Source organism: Mesocricetus auratus, unplaced genomic scaffold (genome assembly GCF_017639785.1).
Source record: "Mesocricetus auratus isolate SY011 unplaced genomic scaffold, BCM_Maur_2.0 Super-Scaffold_100008, whole genome shotgun sequence".
Classification (NCBI taxonomy): Eukaryota; Metazoa; Chordata; class Mammalia; order Rodentia; family Cricetidae; genus Mesocricetus; species Mesocricetus auratus.
Window position 1 is genome coordinate 11,319,641 of NW_024429192.1, and position 19,901 is coordinate 11,339,541.

Below are 19,901 nucleotides of genomic sequence, written 5' to 3' on the forward strand. Positions count from 1 at the left end.
ATCTTCGTTTGGCTAGGCAGGAATTGCTCTATCCAGTGCTCCAAGGCAGATGGGGAGAGTTGTGACCCAGAGCACACAGTAGTCCCCAGGGAAGGGCTAAATTGTAGCAAAAGCCAAACAACTCCCAAGTTTCCTCCTGATGGAGCCAAGCCCTCTGCCATTCAATAGAGGAAAACTCAGCGAAGTGGGGAGGAGTCCGGCACCTCCCCACCCCCATCCCACTTTGGTGACACCCTCGCAGATGAAATGTGAGCCTGGGTGGCCAAGGAAGCCAGAGAAGCTGCCTCTTGCTCGCCAGAGCCAGCACCTTTGGGCGGGACAAAGAGCCCCAGCCGTAGCTCAGCCAGACCAGGACCACCGGCGCCCAGCTCGCACAGCCAGCAGGCTTCCTCAGTTCTCTGACTGGAGTCATGGCCAGGATTGCTCTGGACCCTGCTCTCGGGAGCACAGCCCTGTCCACCTGACCACACTGTACCCTCCACATCACTGCTGGGGTTCCTAGCTGTCCCTTCACTCCACCCTCTGCCAGGTCTACCCGTCTGTCGGACAGAGCAGCTTGGGGCCACCAGCTTGGATGGCCGCGCTGAGGCTGCCCCTGCGTCCTGGGGTCTTGCTTCCGAAGATGGTCCTGCTCTTTGTCTACGCAGGTCAGTGGAAGTGGGAGGGAGGGTTTGGGGCCAAAGCAGGAATGTGGATGAGTGGTGGTGATTCCCTAGGAGGCAACACCAGACACTCACAGCATGCTCGAACCCTGTCTCTGATGTTACTGTTTTTGCTTTCTTTTCTGTTTGCAAAACAATTCAGAAACTCTCCTTTAAGGGGATTTAAGCTGACTAGTGTAAAGAACACATCCAGGATTTCAGTGAACCCTGGTTGATAGCAGGCAGAGACTTTTTAAAATACTTGAAACTTAAAGATGAAGTTATTCAAAATAAACTCATTAGTGACTTTTGCATTTCACCTCATGCTGCTCAGGCTCTGAAGATTCCAGTTTTTTTCTCTTTAAGAAGTAAGAGACTTCAGACATTTCCCAGTATTCCTTAGAAGATCCTCAAGGACTTCAGGCTAAGCAATCACATGCTCTGAGCTATAGGATTTGGGAGAGCATTTCACCGAGGTCAATAGGAGTTTCTTTCTCTTTTTTAAGGTGATTAGGCACCTGTTTGTGAAAAGACCCTCATTTCCCTCCTTATCATTATTCTTAGTGGCAGTTGCTAATAATTAATGAAGCAGAGTGATTTTCTTGTTCTGTGATTGACAGGGAGCCTTATATGGCCTTTCACTGCTTACTCAAGTATAATTAATTACAAGCTCACTCCCAGCATCCTATTCACAGAGTGTGAGTGTAAAACATTTTGTGTTTTTAACTTTTTATGACAACGATTCACAGGCTTATCTACCAGTCAGCAGAGCTGTTCACTTCATGATACTTACCAAGAATCTGCAACTAAAAAAAATAATAGTAATAAGAAATAAAAATGCTCTTCAACCTTATTAGTTGCTACAAAAGAATTGACTTGCATCTTTGCAGCAAAATAATCAAACTCCCTCCCCCCCACACACACACCCCAGCTCTGAGGAGTCCTTACTCATAAGAAATTTCAATCTATTAAGATGCAAACTACTAGGGCCTGGGGTTGAGCACAGTTGGCCAAGTACTCGCCTAACACAAACAAAAGAAGGGGCTTAGGTTCAATCCCTTGCAATGCATTAACTAGCTGTGGTGGCCCTGTTTGTTATCCCAGCCCTAGGAAGGCAAGAGAATCAGAAGTTCCAAGTGACTGTCAGCCACATGGTTGGTTTGAGACACCCCACACAGGATATATGAGACCCTGTTTCAGAATGAAAGCAGATTTTGAAAAGCAAATTGCTACCTAAAAGTTATCATATTACAGATATATAGGGGAGATGCTGACTTTCTAATACAGAAAATTCTGCAAGTAGGAAGAGTGCATCTACTTGAGGAATTAGATTGTTATAGTGTTCCCATCCGGAGGCACTAAGTACATCAGCATCTCTCTTCTAGCTTATTGAAAGCGACCCTTTTCAGTTTATCAAAGTAACACATACACACACACACACACACACACACACACACACACACACACCAACAAAAGCAAATGAAGCTTCAATGACTGAGTCGTTGCCCTGACTCAGTAACTTCAGGGAGCCACCATTTCCTTGTTCTGAGCAGCTTCCCTGTGGAAGGCTGAAAGGCCTCAACTTTACACACCCGCTCTTGCCTTTTTCCAATTTCCAGGACCACAGGCACAGCAGCTCCAGTGTTCAGGGAACCAACATCACCGGACAGCAGTTAGTTGGGTGGTTTCTATAAGTGGTTTTACTTTAACGTTTTTGTCTCCCAACCTCCTATCCAATAAACTGCAGAGTAGTTGCAAGGCGACACTAGGCCGTCTTGCTATCTCATGCAAGAAATGCTGAATTGATGAGTTCTTTTGTGGAAATCCCTGAATCTCGTACTTCAGAGGCTGTTTGAAGGTTGCCACATTCATTTGGTACTAGAGCAGAGACCACGCTCTGAGTTTTCGGAGGGTGATAAGGTGAGCTCATATATCACTTTTATGTGGGAAAGCAAGTGTCACAGAACAGGTACAGTCATACCAGAGCTGTCAAAAGTGGCCAGATTGCCATTTCAAGAGGGCAAGCCCCTTCATGTCACGCTTATGCCTCTAGTAAAATAGCCTCCCAGGCAGGCAAGGCTAAGGGCTCAGTCAATGTGTACTTAGGATATTTGAGTGAGGAACACATGGGGGAACAAGATGGTTAGAGACTAGAAAAGTCCTGGACCAAGAAAACATTAGCACAGGCTGCATGGTAAAGTAGGTAATCCCAACAGTGGATACTTCTGTTCAGTTGGAATTAGGAGATGCAACTGGACACATGCATTGTGGTTTGATGACTGAACATTTTAATAAATGAATTTCTAGTTTCACAACACACACACACACACACACACATACACACACCATAAGTGTGTGTGTAACTATGGCCTAGTTATATTGCACAATGAAAATGTAATACATTCATGGTCTATTGGTTGAAGAAGTGAGAGAAAATTCTTCTATGCCTAATGCATATGTTTATTTTTTCATGGAAGAACGTTAGGAAAGAGATCCTGATGAAGTGTTTATATTATTGTCCGACTCCCACTGCAGGCTACAAAGACAGGATTCTATCAAGGTTTTACCTTCCGGGCCTCAGCCTGAGTCTTCTGCCCCTCCTTTTCCTTCCTCTCTTAGCCTCAGCTATAGCTGGAAGAAACCATTTCTAAGCAAGGACTTCAAGCCATATAGTGCTGTTCTGTACAACACATTCCAGAAGGTGGGGTTGGCAAGTATGCTGGGGGAACCTTCCAGATTACACCTTTTATTTAAAAATGCTAGTGATTTTATTTTATTTTCAGAGAGCAACTGGACTGCTCATTATTTCATAAAGGAGAAACAGCCAGCCCCCTGCAGTCCTAACCATGATCTTCCTCATATTATTCTCAGAATAGGAGAAAAAGTAACCATGATTATACAATAAGCTTTGAGGTCTGACTGAAGCCTCAGCTAGGCAGGGCTATGATGGTGAGTACATTTGTTAAGCTACTAAATTTACCCTTTTCCATAGTTTAATTCTGGGAAGTAGACAACAGTGCTAGAAAACACCATAAAAATACTGAACAGTGTGTGACATGACATGGATGTTCCTGCAGGAATTATCCAGTTTCTTGGCTAGAAAATCTGGGGCTTGGTTTCCTGTAAAGTTCGTTCACAGTATTTTGATAACACCATGTCCTTATGGCAGCAGCCACTATTGCAATCGGGGCAGCTGAATCACTGAATTCCTGGGAAGCTTAATTGTAAGTCACTCTTCAAAGCACCACCAGTACTGGGGTCTTGACTTCATGATATGAGTATTTTTAAAAACAAAAGCAGTGGCACATTTCTGCTAAACTGTGGAGGGAACTGAGCTGGCTAAATGCTTGAATCAGCTCAAAATAAAAAAATCGAGCTGGAGAAATTCAGTAAAAACACCGTCGAATAGGAAGCCTAAAAAGCTATGATGTCCTAGACGAAAGAGGAGGCATATACCTCTACCCCAGTATTTAGAAGGTAAAGTCAAGAGATCTAGAGTTAAATGTCATCTTCCGTATCCTTGTAACCAGTCCAGCCTGGACTACACTAAGGTACATCTTAAAAACAAGCAAACATTTGTTTTAATGATGCATTTTCTTGAAAACACTATTGACAATGCAGTAGCTACTCTCTTGGAGCTATATGATTTATTGTTTCTCTTGTGGATTTAAGTAGAATAGCAAAAATAATTTCCCTCTCCAGTCAAGTGGAAACCTTTAAAGTTCATTTTGTTGATCCATGCTATAGAAATAAAATGAATAGGAAGAAAATATGACCTTTCCCACTTGCTTCACAAAAACCACATTAATTAACAAAGCCAAACAGGAGGTACCACATTTGGATGACATCTTAGGAAGACGTGACAGAAAAGTGCCTGTTTTAGAGAAAGCAATAAAAGAACATGTGACCATTAATATAATACCTTGTACTTTCAATATTTTAACTTAGATTGGGAACTAAAAGCTTCATATAATTTATACCATACTATTGACATTACTTTTCAGGAGCCGAGTTAAAAATGGCATATTTTGAAATTATTGAACATAGAATGTAAATTGTAGGACTATAGTGCTTTTTAAATATGTACCTGAAACACATCCACCATAATTTATACTGCTTGCTAAAGCTCAATGTTAACGCTCTACTGAAAAATAAATCCTTTAGGTGGAAGAAAAGGCTGTTTAAGGTCAGGATGATTCTTACTAAATGTTTTTGCAAATTTTTTTTGTTGAAAAGCACATATGAAAGAGTAATGTCATATTAGGCCCAACATATCCTTTTAATCAGAAATTTTTGACATCACATTGTGCTGTGTTATAATTTATTGATTCTTCATTGTGACATTAAATAACTAACTTATAACTGCTAACTTATAACTGCTAAAGTTATTTATATGAACATCTTCTGTACCTAGCTCATTATCTTCCAAGCCTAATGGACAGTATGCAGACTAAATTATGTAACTGTATGTATAGGACCTATAATTGTAGAGGAAAAATAATAACATAAAAGCAAAAGCATTATTAAATTACCATGGCAAATGTATACATGAGTTTCCAATGATCACCATTGGTATTACCTATGTCAATAATGTTTCCCATTAATTGAAGTTAACAGAGAATCAACTCTCAAGTCAGAAAGCTTTGTTGTTTGGGAACCATGGTAAGAACTCCACTAGCAGCTTTACTGACTGATGGATTGATACATTGCTTTCATCATATCTTATTCACCCAAAGCCAACCACAGTCACAGTATTCAGAGCAGGGACTTGGGAATAAGGGCTTTATTTCTTCCTACTAGCTTAGAGTCTACTGGGGAGAAAGGTCAGTTTGGACCCTTAGAAATGATTTGGAATTTAGAGTGTGAAAATGAACATTTCTATGTGCTAAAAACTGGTTGACTGGTTCAGACAAGAACAGAGTAATTTTTCCTTAAGCTGTGACTTTATGACTTCAACTGCTCTCATTTTTCCTTCGTAGAGGATTGCCTTGCTCAGTGTGGCAAAGACTGCAGATCTTACTGCTGCGATGGAAGTACACCCTACTGTTGTTCCTACTATGCCTACATTGGGAATGTTCTCTCGTGAGTAGCACCCAAACTTGATGGTGTTGTTCTCCTTTTGTCCAGTTACTCTTCCAAGTAACACGAAGTTACAAGTGAGGGAAGAGAGGCAAGGAAGGTTGGTGCTGAAGATGGTGGCTTGTGCCTGTAATTCCAGCACTGGGGAAGTTGACCTAGAGGGGTTGCCACAGGTTTGAAGTCAGCCAGTTCCGGTCTTGTCTCCACTACTGTGTGAGACTTCACACACACACACACACACACACACACACACACACACGCACGCACGCACGCACGCACATACACACATAACACACACTCATGATTGTTTATTGATCTAAAATCTTTCTTAGAGATTTAAACATGCATTAATACCTTGGGTATCCTATTAGTTGACAGATGTCACCTAAAAATTGCCTCTATTAGAAGGGAGTTTTAAAAGGATCTTTTCATCGTTTCTTGTGTGTATTGCAGTAACACGTTAAGTAGTCATATTATTGACAACTCTTTCATGATATGCTTTTATCTCCTGTGTTGAAGACTTTGTAAGCTACCATTTGTTGTTTAATTATGGTCAGCTTATTTTACCATCCGTGTCCTAAACTGTCTACTATACCCACCAGTTAAGGAGTAGGAGATGTTGTGAATAATAGGAAATCTCGGTTACTTACATAATGTATATAAGACAACTCAGAAAATTAATTTAGAACCTTAAAGCAGTTCCCCGCCTTGCATTCAAACATATTTTAGTGCTGCTTCTGAGCAGAGGACAATGGAGGTGTAGTGTGCCTTTGGGTTGAAAGGCGCATGGCTGGTGTTCTGCTTAACATCTGCCTTCTGAAGGCTCAAGAGGAAACAGGATTAGTTAGGCTAGGTCCCAGAGGTCCAGCTGCTCCTGGAGCAAGTCCATTGAGATGCTGGGCAAGAAAATCCTCCGATTCTCAAAAGGGAAGCCTGTCACAGAAACTTTCTAGAACCCATGTTAGACCTGCTGGTAGAGACCTATTTGACTACAGACTTCACTCCCCCAAAATCTGGCTTAGGATATTAGACTATTAGCTATGAAAGAAATGCCAGGATGAAATTTTCAAAACTTGAAAGATTTGTTAATTTTAAGTGGAAATCAAATATTCAGTGAAATGTAAATTGAGCAAAATTTCTGAATTTCTTTTCTTATAGAAGATTCATTGGGAAAGCAATTAGTTGCCCATTAGCATAATTATTTTACAGAAATATACTCAAGTATATTTCTATAATGATTTTATGATTATAGAATGCTGCATAGAACATAAGATACTATAAAGCTTCTGATTAACAAATTGTATATTTTGTAATGATTTCTGAATGCTAGGTAGATGTGGGTAGGAGTGATGGGTACGAATGAGTAAGGTTGGCATTCTTTGGTCCTCTTGTCCTTTATCTGTCACTCACTCCCTCCAGTCCAGCAAGCACGGTGCCCAGTGTCCTAACTCCTCACCCCCTCTCAGAGGGAAATAAATATTGTGGACTTAACTATTAACCAAAGTATCTTAAAAATTTTAACTTGAAGGTATACTTTCTGTGGCTTAGATTCAAAAAGTGAGATTTGCACCTTTCTGATCAACACATTTATACAGGTTACTAGAACTGAGAACTTGTTATGCGTACGAGGAAAAGGAATTGTGTTTTAGAAGGGAAAAGTAAACACAGATGGCATTGTATTTCAGGCAGTTAAAACTGAACTTTCTGTCAAAAATAGAAACTTCTGAGTAAATCTCTTGCTAAACAATTCTTAGGGGGGAAAAAAACTTTAAAGTGTTTTTCCTGCTGGATGGAGGAGGATATGTTTTCAGGATTTCCAGTGATTGTTTTACATTTGAAAAGAGTTCTCAACTCCACCCAAGCATTTTTTTTTCTGTTATGTTGTAGTGGGGAAGCGGGGGTTGGGGGGGATCAGTACTAAGAATACTCACAAGAGCTTTCCCAATATTTCTGGTTTAGAATTCAAAAACTATGGCTCCTCTTTCTCAAGCATCTGGGTATATTCTGTTGAACAATTGAACCATCTTAACCAGAAGTTAAAATTTTATACTATCAGAAAAGCAGGAAAAAAAAAGAAAGAAAACAATTGAGAGAATTGTCTTGAATAATTTTATAAATTGGTTTTGCCTCATGGTTTGTTTTCAAAATAAAGATGTTGACTTAGTTTAAAATGAACTTTAAAGGAAGTGAGGGAGAGTTCAGAAGAATTCTGAGCTCAGGGAATTCTGTAATGTCTGTAAGAGGGAGAGTGTGAGTGTGTTTACAGTGAGATGTTTAGAGACAGCTTCATAAATGGCATCTGACAAGAGCTTTCAAGGAAGAGAACATGTTTATACAAAGAACAGTGAAGGAAGGGAAATGCCGTCCAGACAGAGAGTCTCCAGTACACACAGCCAAAGATAGAAGCAAGGAAATGATCTCTTGGCCAAACCCATCTTGTTCGAAGTGGCTAGAGGGGAAAGTCAAGCTTGGATTCAAAGATAGAAAAACGTGGGTGAGATGAAAGGTAATTATTATTAATAGACTCTTATTGGCTATGCCGCCTCAAATTAAAATGAAATAATTCAGTATTCCATGTAAAAGTAGACAACTGACTTAGTTACCACTAAGTAGGCAGGGAGCAAGATGATCTCCATTATCCCTAAACAGAGATAGTTCAAGAGTATTTATTCGGTAGATGAAAGATCACAGTTTACACTCTGGGACTGGGCATAATGTGGGACACATTGGATAGACTGCATGAACTGATAGCTTTTCCACATTTAAGAGATTTTGGATAATATGAGCAACCACTTGAAGTTTAGAAGCCTCTATGTTTAAAAAAATTGAGAATCTGGGTTAATTTGAAAAATAAGGAACATCCCATCAGATTTATTCACATATGTCATTCAGCAACTCTCCTACAGAGAAGGTGGGACAGACACCCCAGTGGATAGGAAAAGAGACGGCTACACCTAACTGCGGATGAAACCTGATGTTTCCTAGAAGTTAGTCCAGTGTAAAGCAGTGGCTTGTACAGCACTCTTTAGAACGGCTAGAATCCTAGAGGATACAGCCACTATTTATTGCTATCCACTGTAGCAAACTAAACACTAAAATTTTCTTACTGAAAATAGACCCTCTGCAAAGTCAGAAAATAATTATATAATCTTAAATGTGAGCCAGACTGGCTGGGAGATAGTGTGAGCCAGACCATCACAGATGTAGGACTTAAATCTCTAACTCTAATATAGTATTTTTGCTTTTCCAGTCCACCATGTAAAATGTAGACCAATCCAAACACATCATCTAATAGCAGAAAAATAAAGTCCCACAGGAAGATAATAATGGAGATCCTGGTGGGATTCAATTTCTTTTCTTCCCAATGAAATGTAAAAAGATGTATTACCCACAGTTTTACAAAGACAGCTAATAAATACCACTACTGTGATTTTAGAGCCATGCTATGCATGAAAGCAAAAGGAAGCTAAAGATAAAGGTTTTACATTTTCAAATGGCATTTGTGGTCCTGCGATCATTAAGTAGCCGAGGACGCTAATTAAACTCAGGACTTTTGCATTGGTTAAGAACAGCACTTACATGGAAATAAAATTATTTTAGTTTCAGGAATGAGAAAAATAACTCTGAAAAGTAAGCACTGATCAAATCCAAGTTTCTGAGTGTTCAACTTTGTTACTGTGATAAACCTTCACTACCGGAAGTTCCTCCAGGGAGCAAGGGTTGGTTTGGCTTATCCAGTCCATCCCAGAGGGAAGTGAAGACAGGAACCTGGAGGCGGGTACTGAAACTGGGATCAAAAAGGAACGGCTTGGCTTGGCATGGCTTGCTCAGCCTGCTTTCTTACATAAGGCAGGACCACCATTCCCAGTGGGCGTGGCCTTCCACCATTTCCCAGTGGGTGTGGCCTTTCCACATCAACCATTAATCTACAAAATGCTCTAGTGAGGTGCCCACGGGCCAGTCTGTTGGAGGCAATACTTCCATAAAGTTCCCTCTTTTTAAGTGACCCTACCTTCTGTTGTGTTGATCAAAAAAACCGAACAAATAAAGTGAAAGTCTCATTTTTTGTTTTAATGATAACACCATGATGAATAAGAACAAAAAAGATAATGTTAAAATAAATGTGAATTTGATTGAAAATATAACAATAATTTCTGTTTTATCAAAGAAGAGAGTAGGTGTCTCCCAGAAGACATGATTATGAAATAGAGATTGTTTTATTAACGGGAAACACGAATGTGTTCATAAATGAAACTTTTCAGCCAGATTTTTATCTATTCTAGTTGCCTTTGTAAATGAAGTCTACTTATCATAAATATAATTTGCTTTAAGAAAAAAAAGTGAAGTTTCTAGGGCACAGTCTCAACAAATTATTTGTGCAAATGCACTCCATCTATTCAGTGGCCCATGTCATGCTCCGGGATGAAGCCATCAATCAATCAGTGATCTACCCATGTGTGTTACTTAGGAGATAGTGGGCAGCAAGAGCTCTAAGCTGACTGCCTAGCCTGCTGTGGATGTGAGAGCTGAAAGCCTGACAGAAACAAAGAGAAGAAGGCTTGACTCTGACCTGAGGGTTCCCTGAAGGCCTCCTGAAGAGAGGTTACTCTAAAAATGAACCCAAGAGCAGGGGATATTACCCAGTTGCTAGAGAGCTTGACTAACACGCACAAGGCCCCTCACTTGGATCTCCAGCACTGTCTAAACCAAGTATGGTGAAGCATGTCTACTGTGCCAGCATCTGGAAGGTGGAGGCAGAGGAGTGAGGAGTTCAAAGGCATCTTAAGCTATGAGGAGTTCAGAGCCAACCTAGGTTCAGGAGACTCTCTCCTAAATAAATAAATCTCAAAAATAAAAGGAACTGATAAAAATTTATTCCTCGTTGTGAAAACACTTAGAAAACTAAGGACAGAGGGGGGGAATTCTCTTAACAAATTATCTTCATAAAGCCAGATTATTTTGCATTAATTCTCATACTTAGTGGTATGAAATTAGATGCCCTTCCTTTAAAGCCAGCAGTGGACAAGCCTGTCTGTGACTGTGGCTACTCAGCATTGTAACAAAAATCTTAACCAGTATGACACACAAATGGTATAAAAGGAGTTGAAAAAATTGAAAAGACAAAACTATTGTCATTTATAAAAGATGTGACCATTAATATGAAGACATTTTAAAATAACAAGAAAAGTTCACCAAATGGGCAGACTACACCATCTTTGTACCAAAATTAGTGGACTAGTATACCCCAGCAACACATACTAGCAATCCTAGCGCATATGTAAATAAACACCCCAAACTACCCTGGGACCATAAGAAAGACGAGTTATAACTCAGGAGTAGAGTTCTTGCCTTGTAAGCAGAGTGTCCTGGCTTCCATCCATCATTTCTCCCACCCCCAACAAAAGACTGGAAGTAGCAGTCAGCCACTCCATACATGCCTGACATTTGCAGAGTAATACAAACTCATAAAAGTTCAGCAGTGTAATTTACTTTTGTGTCACTGTGAACAAAACGCTTGAGTGCATGGCCAGCTATTCTTGAGCAGAATCTCATGAGTAGAAGAGAGTGTGTGGCCAAGGATCTTCCTCAATAGTTATTGGCAGCAAGCAGAAAGGAAACAGGACCTTCAAGGACTCGATTTTAGTGTCCACCTTCCTGCAGTTAGGTCCCATCTCAAATGCCCAGAACTTGCAAAACAGCACCACCAACTAGGAACCTAGGCTCTATTGCATGTGCCTATAACTTCTCATATTCAGAACACAGCAGGATGAGTGGGAAAGAGAGGCAGGCATCCTTCTGTGGGTAGAGTGTTGCAGTGATGTCAATAATACTCAACTCTACCAGACCTTCCAGGACTGTCTGTCAATCCCACGTCATCTCAGTCAAAATCCTCAGAGCTGATTTTTATTGAGTTTGGGAGATTGGGCCTAGGGTTTATGTTCGATAAAGACCTTAGAAAACTGGAAATGCTTGTAATAAGACAAGGCAAAGAGACATTCCCTATAGACACAATAGATACGAACATTTATCATATCCCTGTGATCTCAGTTACTCAGGGGCTAAAGGCATAATGAAAGGGAAGCATAGTGAGATCCTGTCTCCAAAGGAAAAACAGTGCCTATCGGATGTCTCAGTGGGTCAATGGCTGTGTGAGGCTGGCTACCTGAGTTTGATCCCCACAACGAACTCCTTAGAGTTGTCCTTTTATCTCCATGAATGTTCTGTGGCACACACTTGACTGTCCTCTCTCTCTCTCTCTCTCTCTCTCTCTCTTACACACACACACACACACACACACACAAATAAATAATAGTAATAATGACAATACATTTAAAAATAAAAAATGCACTTATTAAAAACTAAATTGTGTGGTGTTAGACCATGGATAAATCAAAAGAAAACCGGATTTAGAAATTTACTGATCTCCACGCTAGAGAAACCACAGAAACAGCTGACTTGAGCACGTGGTTCAAGGACAGAACCAGCCCCCTGAACATGGGTGTCAGCTGGGAGGCCTGGGCAATCTATGGGGCCTCCCGTGGTGGAATTAGTATTCATCCCTAGTGCACAAATGGACTTTGGGAACCCATTCCATATGGAGGGTTACTCTCTCAGCCTAGATACACGGGGAGGACCTAGGTCCTGCCCCAAATGATATGAAAGGTTTTGATGATCCCTCATGGAAGGCCTTACCCTTCTGGGGGAGTGGAAGAGGGGTGGGGTGGGGTGGAGGGGTTGGCGGGAGGCATGGGAGGGAGAGAGAACTAGGATTGGTATGGACAGCAACATGGAGGACTGGAAAGCAACTGGTCCACGGACCAACATCGGAAAGGAAGAAGAGTATAGGTGTGCATCCCAGCAGTCATTCTTCCCAGGCTAGTGACACAAATGCAAGCCTCCACTGGCTTTTAAAATGGGCAGACAGCAATTGTGTAGTCTCTGTCTTCAAAAGGTGTATGGAAGGATTTAATGCCCCCCCCTCCATGGAGAAACAATAAAGGTTTGAGAATGTGATATGTTGAACGTAGTTTAAATGACACATGATATGCCGGGCAGTAGTGGCGCACGCCTTTAATCCCAGTACTCGGGAGGCAGAGGCAGGAGGATCTCTGTGAGTTTGAGACCAGTCTGGTCTACAAGAGCTAGTTCCAGGACAGCCTCCAAAGCCACAGAGAAACTGTCTCAAAAAATCAAAGAGAAAAAAGAAAACAAAACAAAAAAAGACACATGATGAATATATCTACTCATGTATGCATGTGTCCCATAAGTCAAAAATAAACTTAATTTATTAAGAAAAAATCATATGACTTTAATATAAACAGCAGTTCAGGTTTTGGGTTTTACTTTTAAGCTAGCAATCAGCAGTACCTCACTAACTCGTGATGGTGACAGTGGCCGCAAGTACATCTCCTAGTCAGGTCACCATCACAGCAGAAGCACCTGCCGCTGTACAAGGCACTGGGTCACGGCATTTCTTGAATCTTATGTGTCAGCCATTTTCATGACTGTAGTAAGAACCTGGATGCATCCCACTTAGTAAGAGAAAAGGCTTACAGTGATCTATACTTTCAGAGGCTCCCATTCAAAATAGGTGCTTTGTCTTGTTGCTTTGAGCTCAAGGCAGCACCGTGTATCGTCACTAGAGTGTGTAGGCAAGAAGACTTGTTACCTCAGGGTACCCAGGAAGAAAAGAGGGAACTGGGGGAAGGGAGGGCTCCTGGGTCACAGTCTTGTCTCCAAAGGCACAGCCCCAACTTAAATTTATTGACCCCTGCCTTTGAAGAGTCTCACATGTCCAATTGCATCAAACTGAGGAATGCACTTTTAACACATGGGTTTTGGGGATGTTCCAGCTGCAAGCTATAGTATTGTGTTTTCACAGCCCAACATGTCTTTAGAGTCCCCATTTCTCTCAGCCTGAAATGGTCCTTGCTTTTTTCTTCCTTTTTAAAGGGAGTGGGACTGCTCTAAGATAATCTTAGCTAACTATAGGTTAATGTAAGTATACGGGGCTGACTTAAGGTCAGCTCAGCTGAACTTGAGTGTTCTATAGGATATAGACATTCAGCTTTTCCATTGTTGTGACATAGCTTGCAGCTCCCGGAGATAGAGAGGTCTCAAGATAAGGGTGAATGAAAAGGGTCCATTGCTCTCATTAGGAGGAACTCATCAGTGTAGTTTCGGAGGTTCCCTCTCCTGCCTTCAATATCTGGATTAAAAGCTCACCTCTCTGCTGCTTTCTCTGTCCTAGGATCCATCAGTTCCTAAGATCTCTGTTTGACCTTCTATATCCTCCAGGCTTACAAGGGTAAGAAGTCAGTCTGCCAGCCCACCACCAAAGCTCTCATCTCTAGAGGACCAGTAACATATTTTAATGCGAGTCGATTCTCCACTGAAGCAGGCACCTTGAGAGTTTGTGGGCACTGAATTATTAATATGCATCATCTGGATAAATATTTATTTAGAAAACTCAAATCACAATTTGAATATGTTATTGGCTTCTGAGACTATCTTTCCATGGAATACAAATTAGGTATCATCACCGCAAAGGGTCTAAGAGTCACTCATCACTTCCTAATCACACTGTTTATGATAAATTAGAATTAGATGAGAGGGACTAGAGTTGAAATGCTGATTTGATTATAATGATTTAACGTCTGTATTTTCTGGTGCTCTGTCAATGAGGCAAAGTGATCCACCAGCCGCAGACTGTTATGGTAACGGGCTCCTATGCATCTTTATTCACTTCCATAATTTGGGGAGATAAAATGTTTTATTGAGGAGGGAAAAATTACATACACTGAGTGATTTTTCTTTGCTCCATTGTATCTGAAGAATTCTGGGAGGCAGCTGCAGCCCGGAACACAGCGTCTCCCAGCTGTTTCCCAACTGCTGAATGCTGGCAATAACACAATTCGTAAGTAATGAAAATTTCTGAAGGCGAGGATAACCTCATAAAGTCTAATAGGATTCCATCTTGAAGTGCTAAGGGTGGGAGTCTGGGCTGTTTAACCCACAGAATCTCTGCGATCGAAGACAAACAGAATTTGTGGTTTCTATATCATCGTAATGGAAAAGGGCAGAAGGAAGTAGGCCTCACCTATAACAAGAGGGATGCCCCATGCTTTTGTGAATATCACACAAAATTACAGAAATGTCCCAGATTACTTCAACCATATTTCTGCACACATTTGCACTGGCAAGAGGTCAACAGAACAGTGTCTCTCTGTGCCACATTTTGCAAAAACAATAACTACTTGGGGTTGAAGAGCATCAACTCCAAAATGCTAAAGATGCATCCTTCCTCCACAGACATCAGGAAAAACACAAGGTCAGCCTCCAAGATGTTCCACACAGAAAATCTCCAGAGTTTACACATTTTTTCTGAACTTACTTTTGATGAAAATATATTAATTGTGCAAGTTTGTGGAGTCCAGTGATGGACATATGAGGAGGCATGCAGTGGTCAGGGACAGCTTATCTTCATCCACCCACCTCCCACTTCCAACCTATGCAGTTACTAGTCTAGCAAAAAGATGCTGTTTTAGAGCTTCTCCATACAGATGTGATGTTTTTCTTTTGCTTAGTGCCCTCTAGTACTATCTATTTTTCTACAAAGGACACTGTTCTGCGCTTTCCTACTGCCGGATAGTGAATCACGAATATCATTATCCATTCATTCATCTGTCCACCCATCCATTCATTGGTGGGTGACTAGGCTGATTGCCTGTCTTAGCTACAGCTAGTGATTAAAACTGATATAAGCATAGGCTTTGTATCTAAACACTCTAAGGTTGTAATCTGGAAACAAAATATCCATCCTTACACTAACTGGAGAGAACTCACTATTTGCAAGGTAAAACTGAACAGTAAACATTTGGGGGGGCTGTTCTTGTACTTTATAATATCTGTAATGAAGAGAAGTTATAGATGAAAGAACATGAATGTTTGGATTCATAAAAAATGTCTTTGGAATTTTCTTAGTTTTCATAACCTCCTTGAACATCCTTTGAAAAATGGTTAAAAAGGGAACAATGGGAACAATTTACCTTTTTATCCAACATGGGCTGGATGATTTATTTATACACGAAAGCATTCAGCAAGCATTTATGCATTTTTCTTGTCATTAGTAAACACATCCGGCTTTGGAAATATCTGGACTAAAAGGAAATAGAAAACAAGGGCAGAGTAAAATGACTTCCCCAAGGTGATTCAGAACGCCCAAGGCTATGCAAGGTGCCACTCCTGGTGAGGGGCTTTCCCTGGTCCTCTGAAGTGCCCACATCTGCTAACACAGGAGCATCTCAGACCAGAGAGCACCCTCAGCCTTCAGGGAATCGATCTGCCCTCTCTATCAAATGTGATTATAATTTTCTGCTGGAAGGCAGCTGGGGAAGTGCTGTATCTCTCCGATCATTGGAAGCCATGCATACCAGGTTTACATGTCTGCCATATCTGACCAGGGAATTAGAACATGGAGTTGGAAACAGGAGCAGGTCTAAATAAAGACACATAGCTCTTATTTATGAAAAAGAAATAGCACACGGAATAGCAAGAGCCAAGAGGTAAAGATTTGCTTCACAAATAGATTCATTATAAAATTCTAATTAATTTCCTTTTCAAAATTTAATTCACAAGCTTTCTGGCATCTATTTTCAACATGTCTGGCTCTTCTCTATTGGTTGGTACATGAATAATTAATGTACGCAGCAGTAGTCTGGCAGCTGCGCATTTTGGCAGCATGATCGTAGTGATCTATAGATATGAGTGTGCCTTTGCATGTAGCAATTTAGAATTGCCCTGATTAGGCTTTTCAAAGACTGTGCTAATTAGTGGTTCTCTCAGTAGAAGTCAGTGCTTATAAAACTTACAGGAGTGTTAAGGACAACGGCTTGCCTTGAAGATAGGATATGTAATCTACGATCATTGCAGTCTCCAGACAGAAACCATTCCCAGTGGTAGCAAATAAAAGCCAGATTGTGTGTCAAATCAAAGCCATTGATTATTCCAAGAACTGAGGTCTGTCAAGACTAAAACAATTTATTTTCACTCATCTTGTTTGCTTTATATAGTCAACATATTATACATGTCACAAAATATGTGCCATGTTTATGGTAGGATTTTATCTCCTTACCTCTCACTGAAAGCCTTGGGTCTGATCCTGAGCAAGATGAAGAAAACAACCCTGCCCCATGCCAACACTGAAAGCAATTCTCAAACCTGGGCCTGGTGTGTGCAGCAGCTACCTCACAGCTACAGATACTTGGCAGATTCAAGCCAAATTCTAAGTTCTTCATAACTAGCTATGCCTTTGCCAGGTTTCTTCCTCTTTTTAACCCACTATGGACCAAATGTAGCTCTGACAAGGAAGTGAACCTGAGTACCATACAGAGCTGCAGGAGGAACTCCCTAGCTCCAACTGGGCAAGCAAAGTCTCTTTGTGCTCGGGTACTGGGGGACATTCTATAATGTATTTCTTTTCTCTAATCCCTTGCACTGCACACCCTGGATTATCCCTCAGTCACTGAAGCAGCAGCAGGTACACTACCAACAATAAGACCCAGTGTAGTTCAATTGCAGTGCAGACCAGGCTTTCTGATCAGAGCGAAGTAGGACCAAAAGGGTAGGATGCATCTCCAGTCTTCATGGAGTAAGTTTCAATCTCTCCCCCATTCATACTCCCTATCCCGTTCCTCATTCCTCCTTCTCTCCCTCCCCAACTCTATATGAGCACATGGTGGATGTGTCAAAGAGTTGGGTAAATAAAACCAGAGAGGTTATCTTAAGGAAGCAGAAAATACTATGGAAATCATGAAGATGGAGAAACTCAAGAAGGGGTCCTTATAATTATATATGAACTCCTAAACGAATGTCTACTTGCCCCCGATAGGGAATGGACAATAGAACAAAATAAAGATACCACCAAAGTCAAACTTAGTGAACAAGTGAACTTATTAGGGTTACTTACAGGAGTGTGGGTGAGGGTTACTTATGGGAGCAAACATGACTCAAAAGCAGCTACATCACTGAAATACTACTGTAGCATGAGTGATGGTTCATGAGGGAGAAGGAGCGAGGGGAGTCTGGTAATTCTTGTGAGTTTTAGGAATTTCCTGAAACTTGTGAGTTGTTTACTCCCCAAGTTTTAAGGATCTCATCTTAGAATATCCTGATTCTTAAAAAAGAGATTCCCTTCAGCAAAGACTGTCCCAACTTGGAGGAAAGTGCTATACAACAACTGCCAGTCACAGAAGTGGGATATATGTTCTCAACTGAACCTAAATGACTTCTTTCTCTAACAGAATTCTGTCTCATGACATGGACACAAGAAAGTCCAAGGTACGTTGTTAACCTTACTCAACATACAGAGGACTAAGGAAAGGCCATCTCACAAGAGAGAAGACAATCAAAACATAGCAGCAATGCTGGGATTATCCGGTAGAGAAGCTACTGTGTAATGTGGTAGAAGAATGACAGATACTATTTGAATTTACTGAGGAAACTTTTTGTTTTGTTTTGTTTTGTTATTTTGGTTTTTCGAGATGGGGTAACTCTGTAGCTTTGGAGCCAGTCCTGGAACTCACTCGGTAGACCTGAAACTCAGTCTGTAGACCAGTCTGGCCTTGAGCTCACAGAGATCCACCTGCCTCTGCCTCCTGAGTGCTGGGATTAAAGGCATGCACCATCACTGCCGGTTTCTGAATTCCTTTTTTTAAAGTAGAGAAAATAGAGTGAACAGAATAAAAAAATTGATGCACTCTGTGACAAACTAGAGATGTCACAGTAAGACATGTACACCTAAAGATAATCCAGTAGAAGTTATCCAGCCAGATAATTCCCCAACAAATCAAGAAACACTGACAAACAAATGAGCCAAGCCATCAGGTGTCTGTGGGGTCACATCTGACACGAATGTGTCATCAGATTCACAGAGGAAAGTGGGAACAGTGTGACACACTGAAGTAATGTCCAGTTTGGTGAAATAATCTCCATATTCAAAATTCTCTGCCAATTCCAAATGGGAAAAACCCGAAAAACTCATACCCAGACAAATTATAACAAAAAATTTAAAAACTAAAGAACATATTTTGAAAGGGAATTACTATAGGTTTGAATACTTCTTTGAAGCATTTACCTAAGTTGTCCAATTATTAATAAAAACTTGGGAGTCAGATATTGGAGGAACACTTAATGGATCAAGAAAGCATTGGAGGAATGACCAACTAACCCTCTCTCTCTATGCTTCCTTGATCAAAAGGGCCCAAGAATCTTTCTAAGTCCCTCCCTACTCTTTCCTGAGTCCTCCAAAATCTCTATTCCAGTCAACTGATTATTGACCCCACTCTCCCAATTCAAGGTTAACTTTATCAGCAATATCGGAATGTCACAATATGATCAAATATAATATCCCACATCACTTCTTTTTTTCATCAGAAATCACAGAAGACATAAATATGACACTTTTTTTAAGTTCTGGAAAAGTAGATCTCTCTCTCTCTGTCTCTCTCTCTGTCTCTCTCTCTCTCTGTCTCTGTCTCTCTCTCTCTCTCTCTGTCTCTGTCTCTGTCTCTCTCTCTCTCTCTCTCTCTCTCTCTCTCTCTCTCTCAAGTTCTGGCTCCAACCAAAATATCCTTCAGCAAAGAAAGTCATTTTGAGGTTAAGGAAAACTAAGGCCTCATTAGTAAGGAGAACTATGACAGCATTAGGCCAGCAGACCTGATCTAAAAGGATTACTAAAAAAAGCTAAGCAATAAGGCAAATGATGCCAGAAAGAAAGCTGGAATACAGGAAAGAAAATCAGATTAAGGAAATCTGTCTGGAGCTGGTAAATATTAGCCTGCTTTTTACCACCCAGCAGGCTTTAAAATGTAATTGACAGTTGCATGGAGAAGCATAATGTGCTATAGTACACTTACAATGGACATTGTTACGTCACGGGCACAATATCGAATGCAGAAAAGAGAGAGAGAGTTGACAGCAGTCTTCCTGTGAAAGTGATACCAAATTCATTGAAAGTGAAGCTAAGTCTGCCTTCTCTCATCCCCTTGAGCATCCACTAAAAAATCAAGTCTTATTAATCTGTAGTGTGATGAGACTCACAATCCATAGATTAAAATGGAACACCATTTACAATGAATAATTTCCGCTGTGAAGCTGACTCGAAAAGCGCCTAGCAGTACA

The 19,901-nt window shown here is 40.9% G+C and overlaps 1 protein-coding gene across 2 annotated transcripts in view; it reads left to right on the plus strand.

The window, feature by feature from the left end:
• Positions 1-212: 212 nt before the first annotated feature.
• Cyyr1 (cysteine and tyrosine rich 1) overlaps positions 213-19,901 on the plus strand; it is a 105,847-nt gene continuing 86,158 nt past the window's right edge. For both annotated transcript variants that reach the window (XR_005878854.1, XM_005073915.4), the window contains exons 1-2: positions 213-647; positions 5,621-5,723. Coding sequence is in view for 1 of the 2 variants with exons in the window: in XM_005073915.4 (XP_005073972.1) it covers positions 575-647; positions 5,621-5,723 (176 nt within the window). In the remaining variant the exon portion in view is untranslated. The remainder of the gene's footprint in view (positions 648-5,620; positions 5,724-19,901) is intronic.